Here is an 18133-nt window from a genome sequence, read left to right as displayed (position 1 = left end):
AGGCACGCAACCTAACACCCCACCGTGACACGGTGACTGCTTGACGGTAGTCTCTTTGACAGACGACCAGTACGTTATGCACTGTTGATACCAGCACATCGACGGCACCGTCTGAGACGGTGCCAAGAGCATAGCTAATAGACTAATGTGTACTCTTCTCGGATGAGAGCAGATTCAGTCTGAGTAGTGATTTTGGACGTACCCGCACATGGCGAGAGATATGAACACGTAATGCACTCAGAAACGTTGTCGAACAAATCGTTTTGAAGGTCCAGGTGTTATGGCGTACGGAGGCATAGTCTAGCATGCGTGTGTAGACCTCCAAATCTTTCAACACAGTACAGTCGCCGGTCAAAGTTCTTGTGATACTATACCCCTTTCCGACGTGCTTCTTTTCGGGGTGCATTCGCTCCTGACAATATTTCTACGGACGACAGGGGGTGACCGCATCGAACAGTGAGGGTGGACGAGTTCTTGGAACGAGAGAATACTCGGCAAATAGACTGGCCTGCCCATTCCCCGGCTTAAATCCCATCGAGCATGCGTGGAATGAGCTTGGGAGACGTTCTGCAGTATGTCCGCATCACCAACTACCGTCCAGCAGGTGACAGCAGTACTGGTGAAGGAATGGCACGCCGTATCACAAGAACTTACCAACCTTGTGACCAGCGTGGGAACACTTTGCAGAGCATGCGCTGCCCTCCATGGTGATCACAGACTACTAAGAACCACGTCCCACCGTTTATAATGTCCAGAGAATTCTCAATAATCGCGACTGTCTTTGAATGAAAACATCATCTCTGTTCGTCTGCACGATACTGTTGCTGTTCTTTCTGTGTATGGTCCAAGTTTCATAGAGCAATGTTACTTAGCAGTGATACTTATGCTAAAGTTACTTTCGTCCTTAAGTTAAGCACAGCAGTGCATTTCTGCTGCCGCCGCCGAAGGTGCAGTTTAGATAGCCTACGCGGCCCTGATGATATTGTAAACGTTACTATAGGGGCGATTGGGACATGCTGCCGCTGCATTTGGGATGTGTGTGTACTCCATAGTAATTGCGTATAGTACTTAGTTTCATCTTCCCTGTTTGTGAATATCCAATCGCGCCACTAAATAGGGTTGTTAAACAGTTTTATATAGTTCCTTTCTGTTTCCAATCATTTTCTACTGACTCCCACCATATGAGTTCGTATGGTTACTTGTACGAGTGTGGAAAACAGTTGAACATCGGAATTTCGACAAGCGGAGGGTATATGCATATTTCACGCACACGTCGCAAGGGAGGTTGATGATTTACGATTTCACTTGTAATAGTGCAGTGTTTTACATGGATCTGTTGTCTCTGAGAAAAACTATTCCAACAAAGTTGTGAAAATACATTGTCTTTCGTCTTTGTGAACGATTCTTCAGCATAAATTGACAAAAACTTTGAGACGAATATCATCGTATCTGCCAGACGCGAAAGAAACGTAACTTGTGTGTGCGTGCTAGTGTATGTTTATGTATGTGTATGTGTGTCTGTGTGTGTGTGTGTGTGTGTGTGTGAGAGAGAGAGAGAGAGAGAGAGAGAGAGAGAGAGAGAGAGGGAGAGAGAGAGAGAGGGGGGATTAGGAGGGGGGCGGGAGCGGAAGAAAATTCATTGTTTACAAGAATGATGACGATGATGATGATGTATTTGTCGTGTGGGGCGCTCAACTGCGCGGTTATCAGCGCCCATACAAATTCCCATTCTTTACAACAGTCCAATCTCGCCACTTTTCACGAATGATGATGAAATGATGAGCACAACACAAACACCCAGTTCCCGGGTGGCGCTTACAAGTATTTGCAACATCACGATCTTGCACCAAGCTTCAAGACGTTGGGAACCAAATGTGAGAGGTGAAACATATACGCTAATCGATTAGTGTCTGCAGCAAAGGAGTTATTTTACTGTTCGTTATGATATTAGTGAAATACACACCGAAGATTGTGCTGGAAAGTTACAAATAACCACAGGACCATAACATAAAACATAAAATTCTATAGCTGCATTGTTGCACAAGGGAAATTAATGGAAGAGCTGCTTTTTATATGAATACCACCGATAAGGACATTTAACAAATATATTTGCGGGCTGTTATCTCACACTTGGAGAGCAAACAATGACGTTTTTGAGGTGCTAATAAATAATGGTGATGAGTATCTGAAGTGAACGGAGTTAGGCACTTGCTTTACATTTATAAAACTAGAAATTATTGCCTATAGAACGTGAGATAAATTTTTAGTTCTTTTTCTAATATATCTATGTGAAAGAGAAAGACAGCACCTGTGTATCTTCGCTTGGCGTGAAAGGATTGGATGGACGTACACAGCGGAGGCCTGATATGTGAATTTATTGAGTGTGAAATTACTATTCGCTGAATTCTTGAGCCCCTGGAAAGCTGAGCGATTGTCCCATGTCTTACTTGTCTTACATGTTAAAAACAATGGGTGAGAGGGGATACTTTTGTCTAGTAAAGTTTTAATTATCACCTAGAAAAAAGAGTACACATGTACATCTACAACAAGGGTTGGACCTTTTAGTCTGTTCCATCTTCTTCACGATTGGTCAGGTTATCTCTTAATTGGTCTTCAAAAAAAATGGTTCAAATGGCTCTGAGCACTATGGGACTTAACTTCTGAGGTCATCAGTCCCATAGAACGTAGAACTACTTAAACCAAACTAACCTGAGGACATCACACACATCCGTGGTCGAGGCAGGATTCGAATCTCCGACCGTAGCGAATTGGTCTTCCTAAAGATCTTTTGCCTCTTGGTTTACATTGTTTTATGGGTTTAGTGATTCTTGCATCTGGCATACGGTCTATATGTTCTTTCCGTCTTGACTAGTGTTGGTTTATTATGTCAATTATGTTTTGCATATTAGTAAGCTCAGATGTCATCATTTCTATTTTTATCCATCAAAGTATATCCAGCCACCTATCTAAGGAAATTCACTCCGCATGCTTCTATTCTCTTTTCATCTCTCTTCTTAAGAGCCCAGTTTTCGCATCCACAAAGAGTGCTGGTGTAGCCATAACCTTACAGAACTTTAGTGGAATATGTCTGTGGACTTCCTTTCCCAATACCCTGCGTGAAGGTCCACAGTTCCACAGAAATAGTTAAATACGTCTAACCTATTTTGTATTTTACTGTTTCCCCTATACGTTTGTTTTTGAGTCCTCAGTCTTCTGACTGGTTTGATGCAGCCCACCACGAATTCCTCTCGTGTGCCAACCTCTTCATCTCAGCGTAGCACTTTCAACCTAAGTCCTCAACTATTTCCTTGATGTATTCCAATCTCTGTCTTCCTCCACAGTTTTTACCCTCTACAGTTCCCTCTAGTACTATAGAAGTAATTCCCTGATGTCTTAACGGATGCCCTAGCATCCTGTCCATTCTCCTTGTCATTCTTTTCCACATATTCCTTTCCTCTCCGATTCTGTGCAGAACCTCCTCATTCCTACCCTATCACTTCACCTAATTTTCAATATTATTCTGTAGCACCACATCTCATCTATATGTAATACTGCACCCTAAATATTTACACGTATTAACTTGCTTCATGATCTGCTTGTTAATTTCAGCTTTAACTCGAATGGGCTGGTGTCTTAAAAATACCATTTATTTTGTCTTGGTGATGGAGGCAATCAGATTGTATTCCCAGGCTATTTTACTTAAATTAAAGACAGCTTCTTGTAAGTCATTTTCATTCTGACTAATAATTGATCGAGCGTCAGCAAAAAGTAGTGTACTAACATCCATATCGTTAATTTTAAATGTTTTATTGTCTGTAAGCAAGTTCTGGTTACACATATGTTGTTGTTGTTGTGATCTTCAGTCCTGAGACTGGTTTGATGCAGCTCTCCATGCTGCTCTATTCTGTGCAAGCTTCTTCATCTCCCAGTACCTACTGCAGCCTACATCCTTCTGAATCTGTTTAGTGTATTCATCTCTTGGTCTCCCTCTACGATTTTTACGCTCCACGCTGCTCTCCCGTACTAAATTGGTGATCCCTTGATGCCTCAGAGTATGCCCTACCAACCGATCCCTTCTACTAGTCAAGTTGTGCCACAAATTTCTCTTCTCCCCAATTCTATTCAATACCTCATCATTAGTTATGTGATCTACCCATCTAATCTGCAGCATTCTTCTGTAGCACCACATTTCGAAAGCTTTTATTCTCTTCTTGTCTAAACTATTTATCGTCCACGTTTCACTTACATACATGGCTACACTCCATACAAATACTTTCAGAAACGACTTCCTGACACTTAAATCTACACTCGATGTTAACAAATATCTTACATGTTAAAAACAATGGGTGAGAGGGGATACTTTTGGCTAAGTCCTTGATTTATTTCAGCCATATTAAGTCTTCTGCCTGCTATTTTTATTTTTATTTTGTTATTCATATATAAACACTGTACATCTAATAACATGAGGTGAAACGCCACTGTTTCTTAAAATTTCGCGCACTTTGTTTCGATTTATTTTATCAAACACCTTTTCGTAGTCATCTAAGGCAAGACAAGTTGGTAAATTGAATTCACAATGTTTTTCTATTAGTTGTGTCATGGTGAAGATACAGTCCGAGCATGATCTGCCTTTTCGAAAGCCATGTTGGGCATCAGACAGTACAGTTTTAACGATTGGGGATAGTCGTTTTGTCAGAATTCGGGCATACAACTTATAACAAGAATTCAGAAGACTAATAGCCCTGTAGTTCTGACATTCATGTCTGTTTCCTTTCTTTCAGACTTGGCATATACGGGCTACATTCTATTCTTCACGTATATAACAACTTCGCCAAACTGCGTAATTAACATTTTGTTTGTTTAGAGGTATGTACCTACAGCCCTGGTACACATTGAAACATATCGTCGCAAACGGTAGAGGAGCCAAAATAAAATATTGCAGCCCATTAATAAAACGGAGTGTCGTGTGGTAGTTCGTTTTCTCCATTTGAAGGGGAACAGCACTGCAACATCCGTGCCGAGTTAGTGGAAGTGTGCATTAACAGAATCACGAAGAAGAAATTGGTAGGTAATATATTCAGTTCGTTCAATATTAATTGGCACTCTCCCTGTAACTCCTACAAAGTAGCAGCTTGACATGTGTCTCAGTGTATGAGCGATGATTGACTACAGTACTCGCTCCTGCCACCAGATGGTGTTGCTGCATCCCGTAGGCGCATTGTTCTCCCTAGAAAGAACTATGATGAGAATGACTGCTTCAGCCATCCAGAAGAGGTTAGTAGTGATATGTGGGGAGACTGCACCAAGTTGCAGATTCGTGTATCGTTGTGTGTCAGAGGTCAGAAATGGCAGGGACTGTGCTGAGAGACCCAAAACTACTGGGCGTCCAGCAGCTGCGCCAAAAACCAAAAACCAAACAATGCCCAGCGTGTCAATGACTTGATAATCGCCGGCCGCGGTGACCGTGCGGTTCTGGCGCTGCAGTCCGGAACCGCGGGACTGCTACGGTCGCAGGTTCGAATCCTGCCTCGGGCATGGGTGTGTGTGATGTCCTTAGGTTAGTTAGGTTTAAGTAGTTCTAAGTTCTAGGGGACTTATGACCTAAGATGTTGAGTCCCATAGTGCTCAGAGCCATTTGACCCATTTGAACTTGATAATCGGCCACAGGCGAAAGGCGAATCACGTTTGATGATCCATGAGGATTTGAAGACGAAGAAGGTGTGTGCACAGTGGATGTCATATTCTCTTACCACTGCGCAGAAAAAGAAGGCTGTGCAGATATGCCAACAGTTGGTGCAACAGAACAGTGCAGAGCCAGCGGAGTTCTTTGAACGTCTAACTTCTGGTCACCACCGACGTGTCTAGATTCTTCCATGAGACTCCAGAAAATAAGCACCTGTCTGTGGCTTGGAAGCATACTGGGAACTCTCGTCCCAAAAGTCACAGCCGGGAATATTCGTGCAGAAACAAATGGCAACAGTGTTCTTGGATCAGGAAGGAATACCGCTGGTGGATTGTTTCCCTCCCAGAACCACCTTCAACAGTGAACGTTACTGCAGTTCTCTGCCCCATTAAACAACGCCTCTGTGGCAAGTGGGGTACTGGCATTCTGCTCCAACTCGAAAATGGGCAGCCACGTGTAACCCACCAGACCATTGCCACCGCACGTGATCTAGGGTTTACTGTGCTGACAAATCCTCCATATTCACCTGATCTGGGTACTAGCAAGTATGCCCTATTCGTCGCAATAAAGACGTCATGTGGGGTAACAAGTTCACCACCAATAACGAACTTGGAGCAGTCTACCAGTGGCGCCGGCGTGCCCTCAAAGAATGGTTTGCTATGCAGCTGCCAGAACTTTGGCAACAGTGCAAAGACACTGGAGGAGAATACCTGCAACACATTCTGAATTCATTTATTCAGTAGATTGTAGCGACAATCACTTTTGAATACCCAAAAACTGGGAATTGCGAGAAAACTGGTGGCTCTGGTGCTTGAAGACCGACGTATTACAATAGAAACGAAGGTAAAGTCAGTCAAGCATAACTTTTAAATATCTTGCGTCACATTTTGAACGCGACGAACGTCACCGTCCGCTTGGTTCTGTTATTGCCGAACTGGGGCAGCAGTGAAAATGTTGCAGCTGTATCAGGCTAATCAAGATGACTTCTTTAGCCACACAACCACCATGGATGAGTGCTGGGTGCTTCATTGTGATCTCATGACACGGCAGGTCGGGGGTGCACTTGGGGCATCTTGGGTTTGTATGATGGCAGAGGAGACAGTGCGACTTTGTAGCAGGCTGCAGAGAAAGTCTGTGAACAAAACAGTTACAACATCTGATTTGGATAGCTATTTTCGGTGCGCCCTCGTCTCTGGCCCGTATTGACGTTGTCTCGTAATATTTCTTTTGGGAGCGGCAGCCGAAGCAAACAGCCTGCGACATACACATTCTGCTGGACATACACCCACCTAAGATTTCAGATGTGAAACATGTGATACTTGTGTGCCTGTGTTACAGCAGACATCCGCGAGAGTTTCCAACGGCCTTTATCATACAGTAATTCCCCAGCCTGCATCTGTGATAGCCTTGTTTCGGCACTGTCCACAGCTGATTATGTCAGTATTACCCTTTTTCTCCAAGAAGCGGATATACAGTTATACATCAGCCACAATGGACCCAGTGTGAGAAGTTGCATGTACAAAGTGTACCATATTAGTGTTATCTAATATGCTTATATTATATTTGTTTGGTGAATAAGTTCGTAGAGTTTTTCCTTAAGTTTATAGACTTAACATAGGCTTTAATCATCAATAATATATTATCCTTCACTATTTTCAACAGTCTGCCAACGTTGGGGTAACACGTGGTTTTGAGGAGAAGAACTCATCGGCTCATGTTCGGAGCACATTTTCACCGGAAAGGGAGTTCATTGAACGTTGTTTGATAGAGAGTGGAAAAGGTGAAAACCTGAAGGCGTAAGATCAGATGAGTAAGGTGGGTGAGGAATGACTTCTCAACCCAACTCCTGTATAGCGTGTTTTGTCAGTCTAGCAGAATGCAGGTGGGCATTACGGCGGAGTTCCATCACTTCATCCAATCTTCCCGGTCCAACGACCATCTGCAAGACGTCTCAATTGTTGACGATAGATGTCAGCAGTGATGGTTACACCTCGGGGAAGCTATTCGTGGTACATCAAACCGCCGCTGTTCCACCAGAGCATAACATTATCTTTCGTGGGTTCGCATAGGTCTTTGTACATGGAGTTGCTGCTTTATTTGGACTCAGCCATTCCTTTCTTTTCCTTACGTAGCATAAAAACACAGTTTCTCGTCACCAGTAGCGATACAGGATAGGAATGGCATGTGCTGTACACGAGCCAATTGATGGCGAGCAAGCAGAGATGTACATGTGGCTTACCCACTGATATTTGTGATTTTGGCTTAGAGCATGCGGTACCCACACAACGGATTTTTTTACCATCTCTGTTGCATGCAAATGAAACAGGATGGTGGAGTGATCACAGTCCGTCACATTTGCCAGTTCTCGAGTATACTGACGTGGATATTGTGAATTAATGCTTTTAAACGCACTTCATCAAACCCCAAAGGTCTTCCTAACGTGGAGAGTCACTAACATGAAAACGATTCTCCTTAAAATGAGAAAACCAGTTTCTTTCCCTGCTCTGTCCGATGGCATTATCCCCGTACACGGCGCAAATATTTCTGGCTGCCTCCGCTGCTGTCATCCCCCCCCCCTCCCCTACTGCTGATCTCAAACAGAGGAAATATTCCGATTTCTCCACTTCATTTTCTAGCGTCCACAGCTCCAGTCACTATCTCCAAATGACAAAATGTCGTCTCAAATACCAGCAATGAACTACAAATAAAAGATGACAATCGATAAACAAACCAGTAGCAACCAGAATACAAAACAAAAGCGCTACGAAGTTATGCACCAACCTAATACGTAGGATATAGCACACCAGGTTTTTCATTACTGATTCTCCGGCTAAGTCGTTGCTGCCAAAGGCCAATACAGAAATAAAAACTTAAAAGAATCTCACACGCTGCTGGAAGGCACGCAGCTTAACACACAGAGTGGAGACTCTACGGGTGCCGACACGGCAGCGGCGATGACCGGAGTATCTGGCACGGCTCTGCTGCCGGCACGAGGCAGCCAGCGGCGTCTTCTACACTACTGGCCATTAAAATTGCTACACCAAGAAGAAATGCAGATGATAAACGACTAATCATTGGACAAATACATTATGCTAGAATTGACATGTGATTACATTTTCACGCAATTTGGGTGCATAGATCCTGAGAAATCAGTACCCAGAACAACCACCTCTGGCCGTAATAAAGGCGTTGATACGCCTGGGCATTGAGTCAGACAGAGCTTGGATGGTGTGTACAGGTACAGCTACCCATGCAGCTTCAACACGAGACCACAGTTCATCAAGAGTAGTGACTGGCGTATTGTGACGAGCCATTTGCTCGGCCGCCATTGACCAGACGTTTTCAATTGCTGAGAGATCTGGAGAATGTTCTGGCCAGGGCAGCAGTCGAACATTTTCTGTATCCAGAAAGGCCCCTACAGGACCTGCAACATGCGGTTGTGCATTATCCTGCTAAAATGTAGGGTTTCGCAGGGATCGAATGAAGGGTAGAGCCACGGGTCGTAACACATCTGAAATGTAACGTCCACTGTTCGAAGTGCCGTCAGTGCGAACAAGAGGTGACCGAGACGGGTAACCAATGGCACCCCATACCATCACGCCGGGTGATACGCCAGTATGGCGATGACGAATACACGCTTCCAATCTGCAGTCACCGCGATGTCGTCAACCACGGATGCGACCATCATGATGCTGTAAACAGAACCTGGATTCATACGAAAAAAATTACGTTTTGCCATTCGTGCACCCAGGTTCGTCATTAAGTACACCATCGTAGGCGCTCCTGTCTGTGATGCAGCGTCAAGGGTAACCGCAGCCACGGTCTCCGAGCTGATAGTCCTTGCTCCTCCAAACGTCGTGGAACTGTTCGTGCAGATAGTTGTCGTCTTGCAAACGTCCCCATCTGTTGACTCAGGGATCGAGACGTGGCTGCACGATCCGTTACAGCCATACGGATAAGATGCCTGTCATCTCGACTGTTGGTGATACAAGGCCGTTGGGATCCAGCACGACGTTCCGTATTACCCTCCTGAACCCACCGATTCCATATTCTGCTAACAGTCATTGGATCTCGACCAACGCGAGCAGCAATGTCGCAATACGATAAACTGCAATCGCGATAGGCTACAATCCGAACTTTATCAAAGTCTGAAACGTGATGGTACGCATTTCTCCTCCTTGCACGAGGCATCACAACAACGTTTCACCAGGCAACGCCGGTCAACTGCTGTTTGTGTATGAGAAATCGATTGGAAACTTTTAATCATGTCAGCACGTTGTAGGTGTCTCCACCGGCGCCAACCTTGTGTGAATGCTCTGAAAAGCTAATCATTTGCATATCACAGCGCCTTCTTCCTGTCGGTTAAATTTCGCATCTGTAGCACGTCATCTTCGTGGTGTAGCAATTTTAGTGGCCAGTAGTGTAGCTTTGCAGGAGGCGACGGTGTGGTGCCGCCCAGACTCCAACTCTGTACCGTCGGCGGGTACCCGGCGGTCTCCGACGACACAGTGGTAACAGGTTCGTCGGAGAGCGGTCTCGCTGAGATGGTGGCGGAGTGTTGGCTGTCAGTGGTCTGGGAGATCAGGCAGCGGTCGGCAGTTCGTGGCCTGAAGACGACGGTGGAATTTCCTCACAGCTACAGTCTAGAATCCAAGACTGCGACCGACGCAAAATGTACATAGCAAAATTGTCCAGCTGTCTGAGCTGATAAGAGGCTAACCCTAGGGGCTTAAGACCAGGGTCTCTTTCAAAATGGTTGAAAATTCGATTTTTATTGCATTTTTTGTAACGTGGGCTACATATGTCTAGAACGTTGTCCGTCCCGATAGCCGAATGGTCAGCGTGACGGATTGCCGTCCTACGGCCTGAGATATTCGCTATTTTTGACTTCATTAAAACAGCAAATACGAGTAGTTAATACTTTCAGCCAGAAGGCAAATACTTGTTTGTAAATAATGATTAATGTATAATGAGGCGTCGCATAGCGACGGTGGAATTTTCTAGTGATGTAATTTGTCGTCTTTGGGCGGCAATAAAAACAGAAAAATACGGATAGATATACGATCCTTCACTATTTTGTTCGAGGGAGAACAAATGAAGCCTGGAGCGCTAAGAAGACTTTTACTGTTTTTCTGAAGTAAGACGGACGCAGATTTGTGGCGGTCTGATCTAATTATTTTTACTAAATGTATAAAAACGTGTACGTCTAAGTTTTGAGTGAAGTGTAGGAAGAAGAACTGTTGTAACTTACCGTGACGAAGCACGAGCGACTCAAGAGGACAATGGCTATATAAAAGAGCGCTCCATGGACATGATATGGACATAAAAATCTACCGTTATTGTAGTATTAAGCTTAAGGTACGATATATGTTTTAGTTATAATAAATATTTGTTCTGGGAATACTGAATCATTCAGCAGTGCTCATTTCTATTATCTCCTCAGTATTATTTTCATTTTAATTATGCATTTTGCTAATATTACAGACTCCAAGATCAGCAGTCCAATGTGCGTGTTACATTGATAAAAAGAAAACTGTTTTATCGTCTTCTTGCATCAGCTTTAATATTGAATTTCTCTTTTGTGTGATGTTACAGTTGTTTTTGCGCCCTTAAGAACTTTCTGGTCCCTTAGGAAATTTTTTTTGTCATAACAATAACTTCACAACCGGGTATGATCGTATCTACGATCATGAAGTAATTAGAAAGACGATAACGCAACTTCTTAATCAATAGCACGCTAGTTGTGACTGCCTCAAGCCACGCGAAACCGCAAGTAAAAACTATTCACATCTCATAATGCAATATTTTATGACAATGGTCAATCCATGATTCTTACGCCAATTGTGATTGATAAAACAGTAAGCTAAATCTTAATTTCCAACTTTCCATTGAATAGCTACATCACTTCTATTTTGTAACATCACACTTGGCGCCCGAACAGGGACATGACCAAAAATTAGTTCAAATTCTTGGAAAATTTTCTATGTGCTTGTGTTAATAAATGTTCTGTCGTTTCATGTACACATCGTCTCTCTGTGAGAATAACGGTCGATAACGCGGTTTAATTACCGAGAGAAAAGAAAAGAAAAGAGACGTGAATTTGCTGAGACAACATAGCGGTATTCAAGCCATCAAAAAGTAAGTCAGAATTTTGCATACGCAGTGTAGTGCTTCAGTAGCAACGTTGCTTTTCCAAGTCGATCCACATCCTTTCTATCTCCTTCCCGCTATAGAAAATCTGCTTTATTTTATCTTTCAAAGTAAAATTATTCGTAGTCTGATAATAGAAATTATTTCTCCCCATTGTTAGTATAGCTGTATTACATTTTCAACATGGTGGATAGTGTGTGCAATTTGCAGTGAAGAGCATCTTCATTCATTTGTCTGAAACGTTTAGGTTCCATCTTGTCTTCTCGCAAGATAGAATTTCATTTGTTGCTCACGCGAGAGCGGTGGTCTTAGCGGACTCACCACGTCACTGACAAACGACGAAAGCCTTGCGTAGCACGTGGTTTACTGACGAAAATGGCAGATAGTAAACAGAGACAGGTGACAACAGGAGACGGGAGTGAAGACGTTAATAGTATTCCATACCCTTTACGATCGCGAACGGTAGGTTCCCGTGTGGAAACTGAACTAACCATGTCTGTAACAGGGGAAAGTGACCCTAAAGTCCAAATTCTTCCCGCTGCAGCTACAAATGACCTCGGTGCGTTAATGGAAATGCTGAAACAACAGTTTGACGCAGTAAATGAGACTATAAAAACACAAAATGAGACTGTTACCGCCCGATTAGATGCTGTAAGCGAATCAGTAAAAACACAAAATGAGACTATAAAAACACAAAATGAGACTGTTAACGCCCGATTAGATGCTGTAAGCGAATCAATAAAAACACAGCTAGGCACAATCAAAACAGATCTGCATAAAGAAATTACGGCTGAATTAAATACCCATTTGGGTGAGGTGCAAACTAAGATCAGTGATCAAATTCAGAAAATGCAGAAACAGGTGAAAAGTGAAATAGCTGAAGTATCTGGAACATTAAACACAAAAATTCAGGCAGCTACCAAAGAAATAAACTCAGTTAGAAATGCAGTATCTGACATTGAAGGTGTAGTGGAGGATCTGTCGAGGCAGATAGACTCAATCAGTATTGAAGAACAGGTTAAGAGCACCGTGAAAGCACACGCGGAGGCATTGTCGGAACACTACGGTGAATGGATAAAGGGTAAAGATATTTTTATCGAAAAGAAGGTCAGGGAGGAGCTTAGGGAGACTGTCAAGGATGTAACTTATGAAATCTTAGCTGCTCCTGGTAAGTCTGGAGACACAGTGGTTTCTGAATTGGGACAGATTCGGAGGACACTTACACGGGATCTTCCCGAGTGGAAGCAGCAAGTAGTGGACGAAGTCAGAATGCTGAGAAACTGGGTAGAAAATCCGCACACACATACGCAAACTATAGGGAACAACTCTTTAGACGGTGACGAATGTCAGTCAACTCCTTATTGTTCACCGCCTGATTACATGCAAAACAACAGTCCTGTTGAGTCCCGAGTAGGGAAAATAAATGATCCGCCCACAATCGTGAGTTTAATGCAAGAGGAAAGTGTGATTAAGCATCGCACTTTTCCTGTTTTTCATCCGCAGAAGCGAGAAATACACCCCATCGTGTTCCTAAAGAATTTTTCCGGCATATTTCCCAGGAGCTGGACAGACAGACAGCGTATTCAGTTCGTCACTGGCTTTATTTCTGGTGATGCAGCATTATGGGGAACGGAAATGGTAGACACGTGTAGGAATTATGAAGAGTTTGAGAAAATGTTCTTGGCAAAATTTTGGAGTAATGGGGTACAGCAAAGATTAAGGAAGGAGGTGTATGGTGCGGAAATTTTCAATGAGGAGCATGGAAGTCTCCGGCGATACTTTGAGAAGTATCTAGCAAAAATTAAATTCTGGGATTCTCCGATTTCTTCCAAGGACGTAATTATGATTCTCAAAAGCAAACTCCCTGTGTCTATTAGAGAGAAATTAGTAAATGTGTCCGAAGAAGACACGGATGTATTCCTTTCTGTGCTGGATTCCTTAGATTTAATTAGCGAGGATGTGCGCTCCAAGGTTGGCAGCGGCAAATTCTTCCCTGGCAGCCAGCAGAATGCATCGCACGCGGACAACAATGCGCCCAAGGAGAGAGCGAGCTACTGCGACCGCTGTTACCAACCTGCCAGCGGTTGTCAACACGCAAACGGCAATAACTTTAAATGGAAGCAGAAAACCAATTACAGTAATCAGCAGAGATACCACCCAATTTACAACCACCAGGTACAACATCAGTACGGAAACCCACCCTTTAATTCTGCGCCTGAGCAGTATGGAAATTCTCCACAAACTAGTGGTAATTTTTCAAATGGGCCAGTGTACAATCAAAGTTATAGGTCGAAATATAGCAAGTGGCATGGGCAAGGCGGGGGCCACCCAGCACAACATAAGAACAACTATTCACAGGATAGAGGACCGCGGAACAATTTTCAAATGGTACCAAATGCGAACTGTCCTTCACAAGGAAATGGTTTTGCCGGCAACCAAAAGATCGGGCGACATCAGCCTTCTCAAGTATTCTATTCACAAGTGAATGCACCCAGTGGATTTGACCCCTTTACACCGGCATTTGTACCACATAAAATGGTTCAAATGGCTCTGAGCACTATGGGACTCAACTGCTGTGGTCATAAGTCCCCTAGAACTTAGAACTACGTAAACCTAACTAACCTAAGGACAGCACACAACACCCAGCCATCACGAGGCAGAGAAAATCCCTGACCCCGCCGGGAATCGAACCCGGGAACCCGGGCGTGGGAAGCGAGAACGCTACCGCACGACCACGAGATGCGGGCTGTACCACATAACCAGCACCAATATGAAACGGAACAAACACTTAAGGCAATGAATGACAAATAGGTTAAACATCCTGCGGAAAATTAGAGGCAGCGCCTTTCAGCCTCCAAGAGGTCGCTGCGGATTTTGAGTGGGGGCACTAATGAATACTCTGATTCTGAGCATGCTAATGCGATACGGTACGACCATGAGACCGACTTACGAGATGACCTTGCACGTGACAAAGAAGCTCAAGATATTAACAACATTTATGATGAACAGGTCCAGGCTGCGATTAAGATTTCTATTACTAACATTCCTGTCACAGCCATTGTTGATACAGGAGCAAACATCAATGTGATGTCATCATGTCTTTTCAGACAGGTGTCTTCTGTTTCAAAAGTTTTATCATTGCCGATTCAGTGCTGCTCCATATCGGGAGTGATTGGTCCATTGAAACAGAGAGTTAGTTTACAGACACAGCCTCAACTGCAGATAGCATCTGTTTTGGTTTCTCACCTCTTGCGTACTGGAAATTTCCTTGTGTGAACTGTTAATAATAAGTATTGTGTTGAACAGCGCACTGACTACATGGTAACGGCTACTACATGTAAACTTTAAGTATTAAATGTTAAGTATGGAAGAATTGTTTATAGTGATGGACATTGAACTGATATTTCTTCAACAAGCTGAAGCAGGAAACTGGGGTTGCACCAAGAATTTCAATTTAATTTTAAGTTAGTATTAAAAAAAAAAGTGCTTGCGAGGCGATTGCCCGGAGCTATATAAATATGTAAAGGTGAGAAATGGAGAAGGATGCGTAAATAAGCACTTCTCTCAAGGTACAAGAAGATTTATAGATTTATTTTTAGTAATGTAAGTACTTGAAGTTCTGTTGTAAAAGCCCAAATTACCTGCTTAAAAAAAAAAGGTACATGTTCAAACACTCCAGACAGTGGACAGGAGTAGAAGAAATAGCTTAAAGTTCAGTTAAAGCGTGCTGTTAAATGGAAAAACAAGTGGTAACCCGCATGTGTTCACGCAAGGAGACAATAAGCTGTAGTAAACTAAGTAAGGTGAAATACAGTACAAATGGAGGCAAACCATGAAGCATCAATAATGTAGCGTAAGTACTCCACGAGGCCACTAATTGCTATGAAAGTAAACTATTTCCCTGTGATCTGAGCCCAATGTAAAGAGTATATGAGGAATGTTAGCTGACGAATTGATTTCAGTAAAATCAAGGTACTAAATAACCACACAGCAAGCCCCCTGTATCATAAATAAGTCCAAGTAAAGATCTTCAGAAGATTTGTAGTGTAATCTAGCGACCATTCAATACCCTAATTGAAGGCTATTCTAAAGAACAAGCAATGCAGTGATATTTAAACTTAATACTGACTATAACCAGAGTAAGACGTAGAAGTAGCAAAGCATGCTGTAATGAAAGAGGTTGAAATTTATATATGTGCCTATGTTTATTACGATAATTTTATTTACGTGCAGATTTTATTGCAAAAATGTCTCCTAAGACACTCCTCTTATGAAATCCATTTTCCTTCTGCCCGTTCCTTTTGATCCTGGTTCATTAACCCAGACCAAGGGTCGACTTGTAAAAGGCACGTGTGCTTCGGGGCAAAGCAGTGCTTATGAGAAATGAGACACGTAACGTGATGAACTTCGCTAGCTTTGGTAATGTTTGTTATGGACCGGTTGCGTAAACCCAGTGAACTGTCGGTAATTCCATTCATGCGAAAAATAGTAGACACGCGTTACCCTATTTTTTTTAACAGAGAACGATTGCTGAGTACATGAAGCGAAGAGGGAGACCTATTGTTATCCAGTCTGCCCTCAAATTTATATATATATAAAAAAAAAAAAAAAAAAAAAAAATTCAGCGTTAAATGCGTACTCGTTATGTAGTAGATATGCTGCGTGGCAGTAGAAAATGATCTTGGGTGCACTAAAGAATAAATGCAACGAGTGTTGCGAAACCTGTAGTTTTCATAATGAGGAGATGAGCACTTAAAAGAAAGTTTGAAAGAATATTTTTAGGTTCACTAGTGAAAGTAAACCTTGAGATATAAAGAGTCCATTCATAAAGCAGTTGTTCACTGGACTTAACAAAAGGAGTGACCATTAATTGTAAATATTAGCTCGTAAGTGATCTTTTGTAAATAGTAGAATATAAGTCTTTCTGTACCAATGGAGGAAACTTGCAAAATTAATTGTTTTGTAAATGAACTCCATCGGCGAAGGAACTAAGCACGAATGCTGTGTGAAGATGCACACTAAAGTGCGACGTGCATAATAAAAGTAACTGTTCACTGTATATTAGTGGTAGTGTTGTACTGCAAGTGTAAAAAGAAGTCAAGGCTACGACAACAGGTGCAACGCAAAGTTCAGTGTTGTTCTAAGTGCAGCGACAGCTAAAACATTCGTCGTCACTTACCTGTGAGCCTCATGGGAGGCAGTTGACAAAAGTATGGAGGCAGCTTCAGTGTCTGGCTCCTCCGATGGAAAACGCGCGCGAGGTGTTTGTATCGATGCACTCGTGTGATACGAAGTTCATAAAAAAAAAAAAAAAAAAAGGAGCACTCGACGACCACCAGCTCTGTTACAGCCTTAGCGCGAACGGATACTGAGTATTGGAGCTCACGCAACACTGTGCAGCCGCTGTGAGTGGCTGACGTGTGGGTGACGAAACAATCCAAACTTTAAACTGCTAACCGCCATGACTTCCATTGTACATACTGGAGGAAAGACATTTGTACACTTGTGTGACTACATTTTCATACGTAAATTAAGCAATTTTCTTGAGTTGAAGTTAAGATGAGTGAGAAGTAGATTGATAGATTACTCAGGCCTTAAAGCCATTAATACCGGCACTCCTGAACACTGCTAAAATGAATTATAATCCTGTCTCTTGATGGACAAAGAAAATGAATGTGCACTATAGGAAGACCCTAAACTCCAGACCAGGCCCGATCCTTAACAAATGTATCCAATAGGTTATAAGTTATACTAATAATTTTCCACTTCTTCTGTTTCATATTGTAAATAAAAACCCGGGAAACCACTTGAATTCCTGGCACCACAATGGAAAGGACAGATGTACTGCATGATGAACGCCGTAGACAGCTAACACAGAAAGTGAAAGCATCACGAAGTGTAGTGCTACGTTATTAAACTGTAATTGAACCACAATGAGTCAACAGATGCTCGAACATTGTCCACTCTAGTTTAGTGAAAATAAGCACTCACTGTACTCATGTATTAGTTGTTAAGCTCAAGAGAAAGTAATTTCTGAATTCTATCCCCTGAAGAGCGAAATGAACGTTCACTTATTGTTATAAGCAAATATGGACCAAACTTAAAAATGCACATAAATGTTAGTCTTGGTATTATGGAATGAAGTGACTGATGAACAAAGAATGAAAAACTTTATTTTGAAAAATGATAAATATCTGATATATGTTTATAAATGTAATTTCAATTTAAGTACATAGTACGCCAGTAACATTATGTAAATGTCACACCAAAAATCACGAATATCTCATGAGGACATGAGGA

The 18133-nt window shown here is 42.6% G+C and overlaps 1 protein-coding gene across 1 annotated transcript in view; it reads right to left on the bottom strand.

Annotated features, from left to right (window-relative positions):
* The window catches only part of LOC124606011, a gene marked incomplete at its 3' end in the record, with an annotated part of 268057 nt that overhangs the window by 225479 nt on the left and 24445 nt on the right, over positions 1-18133 (bottom strand). The window contains exon 2 of the mRNA XM_047137974.1: positions 6184-6393. Within this exon, the coding sequence (XP_046993930.1) occupies positions 6184-6393 (210 nt within the window). The remainder of the gene's footprint in view (positions 1-6183; positions 6394-18133) is intronic.

This window comes from Schistocerca americana, chromosome 3 (assembly GCF_021461395.2).
Source record: "Schistocerca americana isolate TAMUIC-IGC-003095 chromosome 3, iqSchAmer2.1, whole genome shotgun sequence".
Taxonomy (NCBI): Eukaryota; Metazoa; Arthropoda; class Insecta; order Orthoptera; family Acrididae; genus Schistocerca; species Schistocerca americana.
Note: the sequence above shows the minus strand (reverse complement) of the source record. Positions and strands in the feature narration are given on the sequence as shown.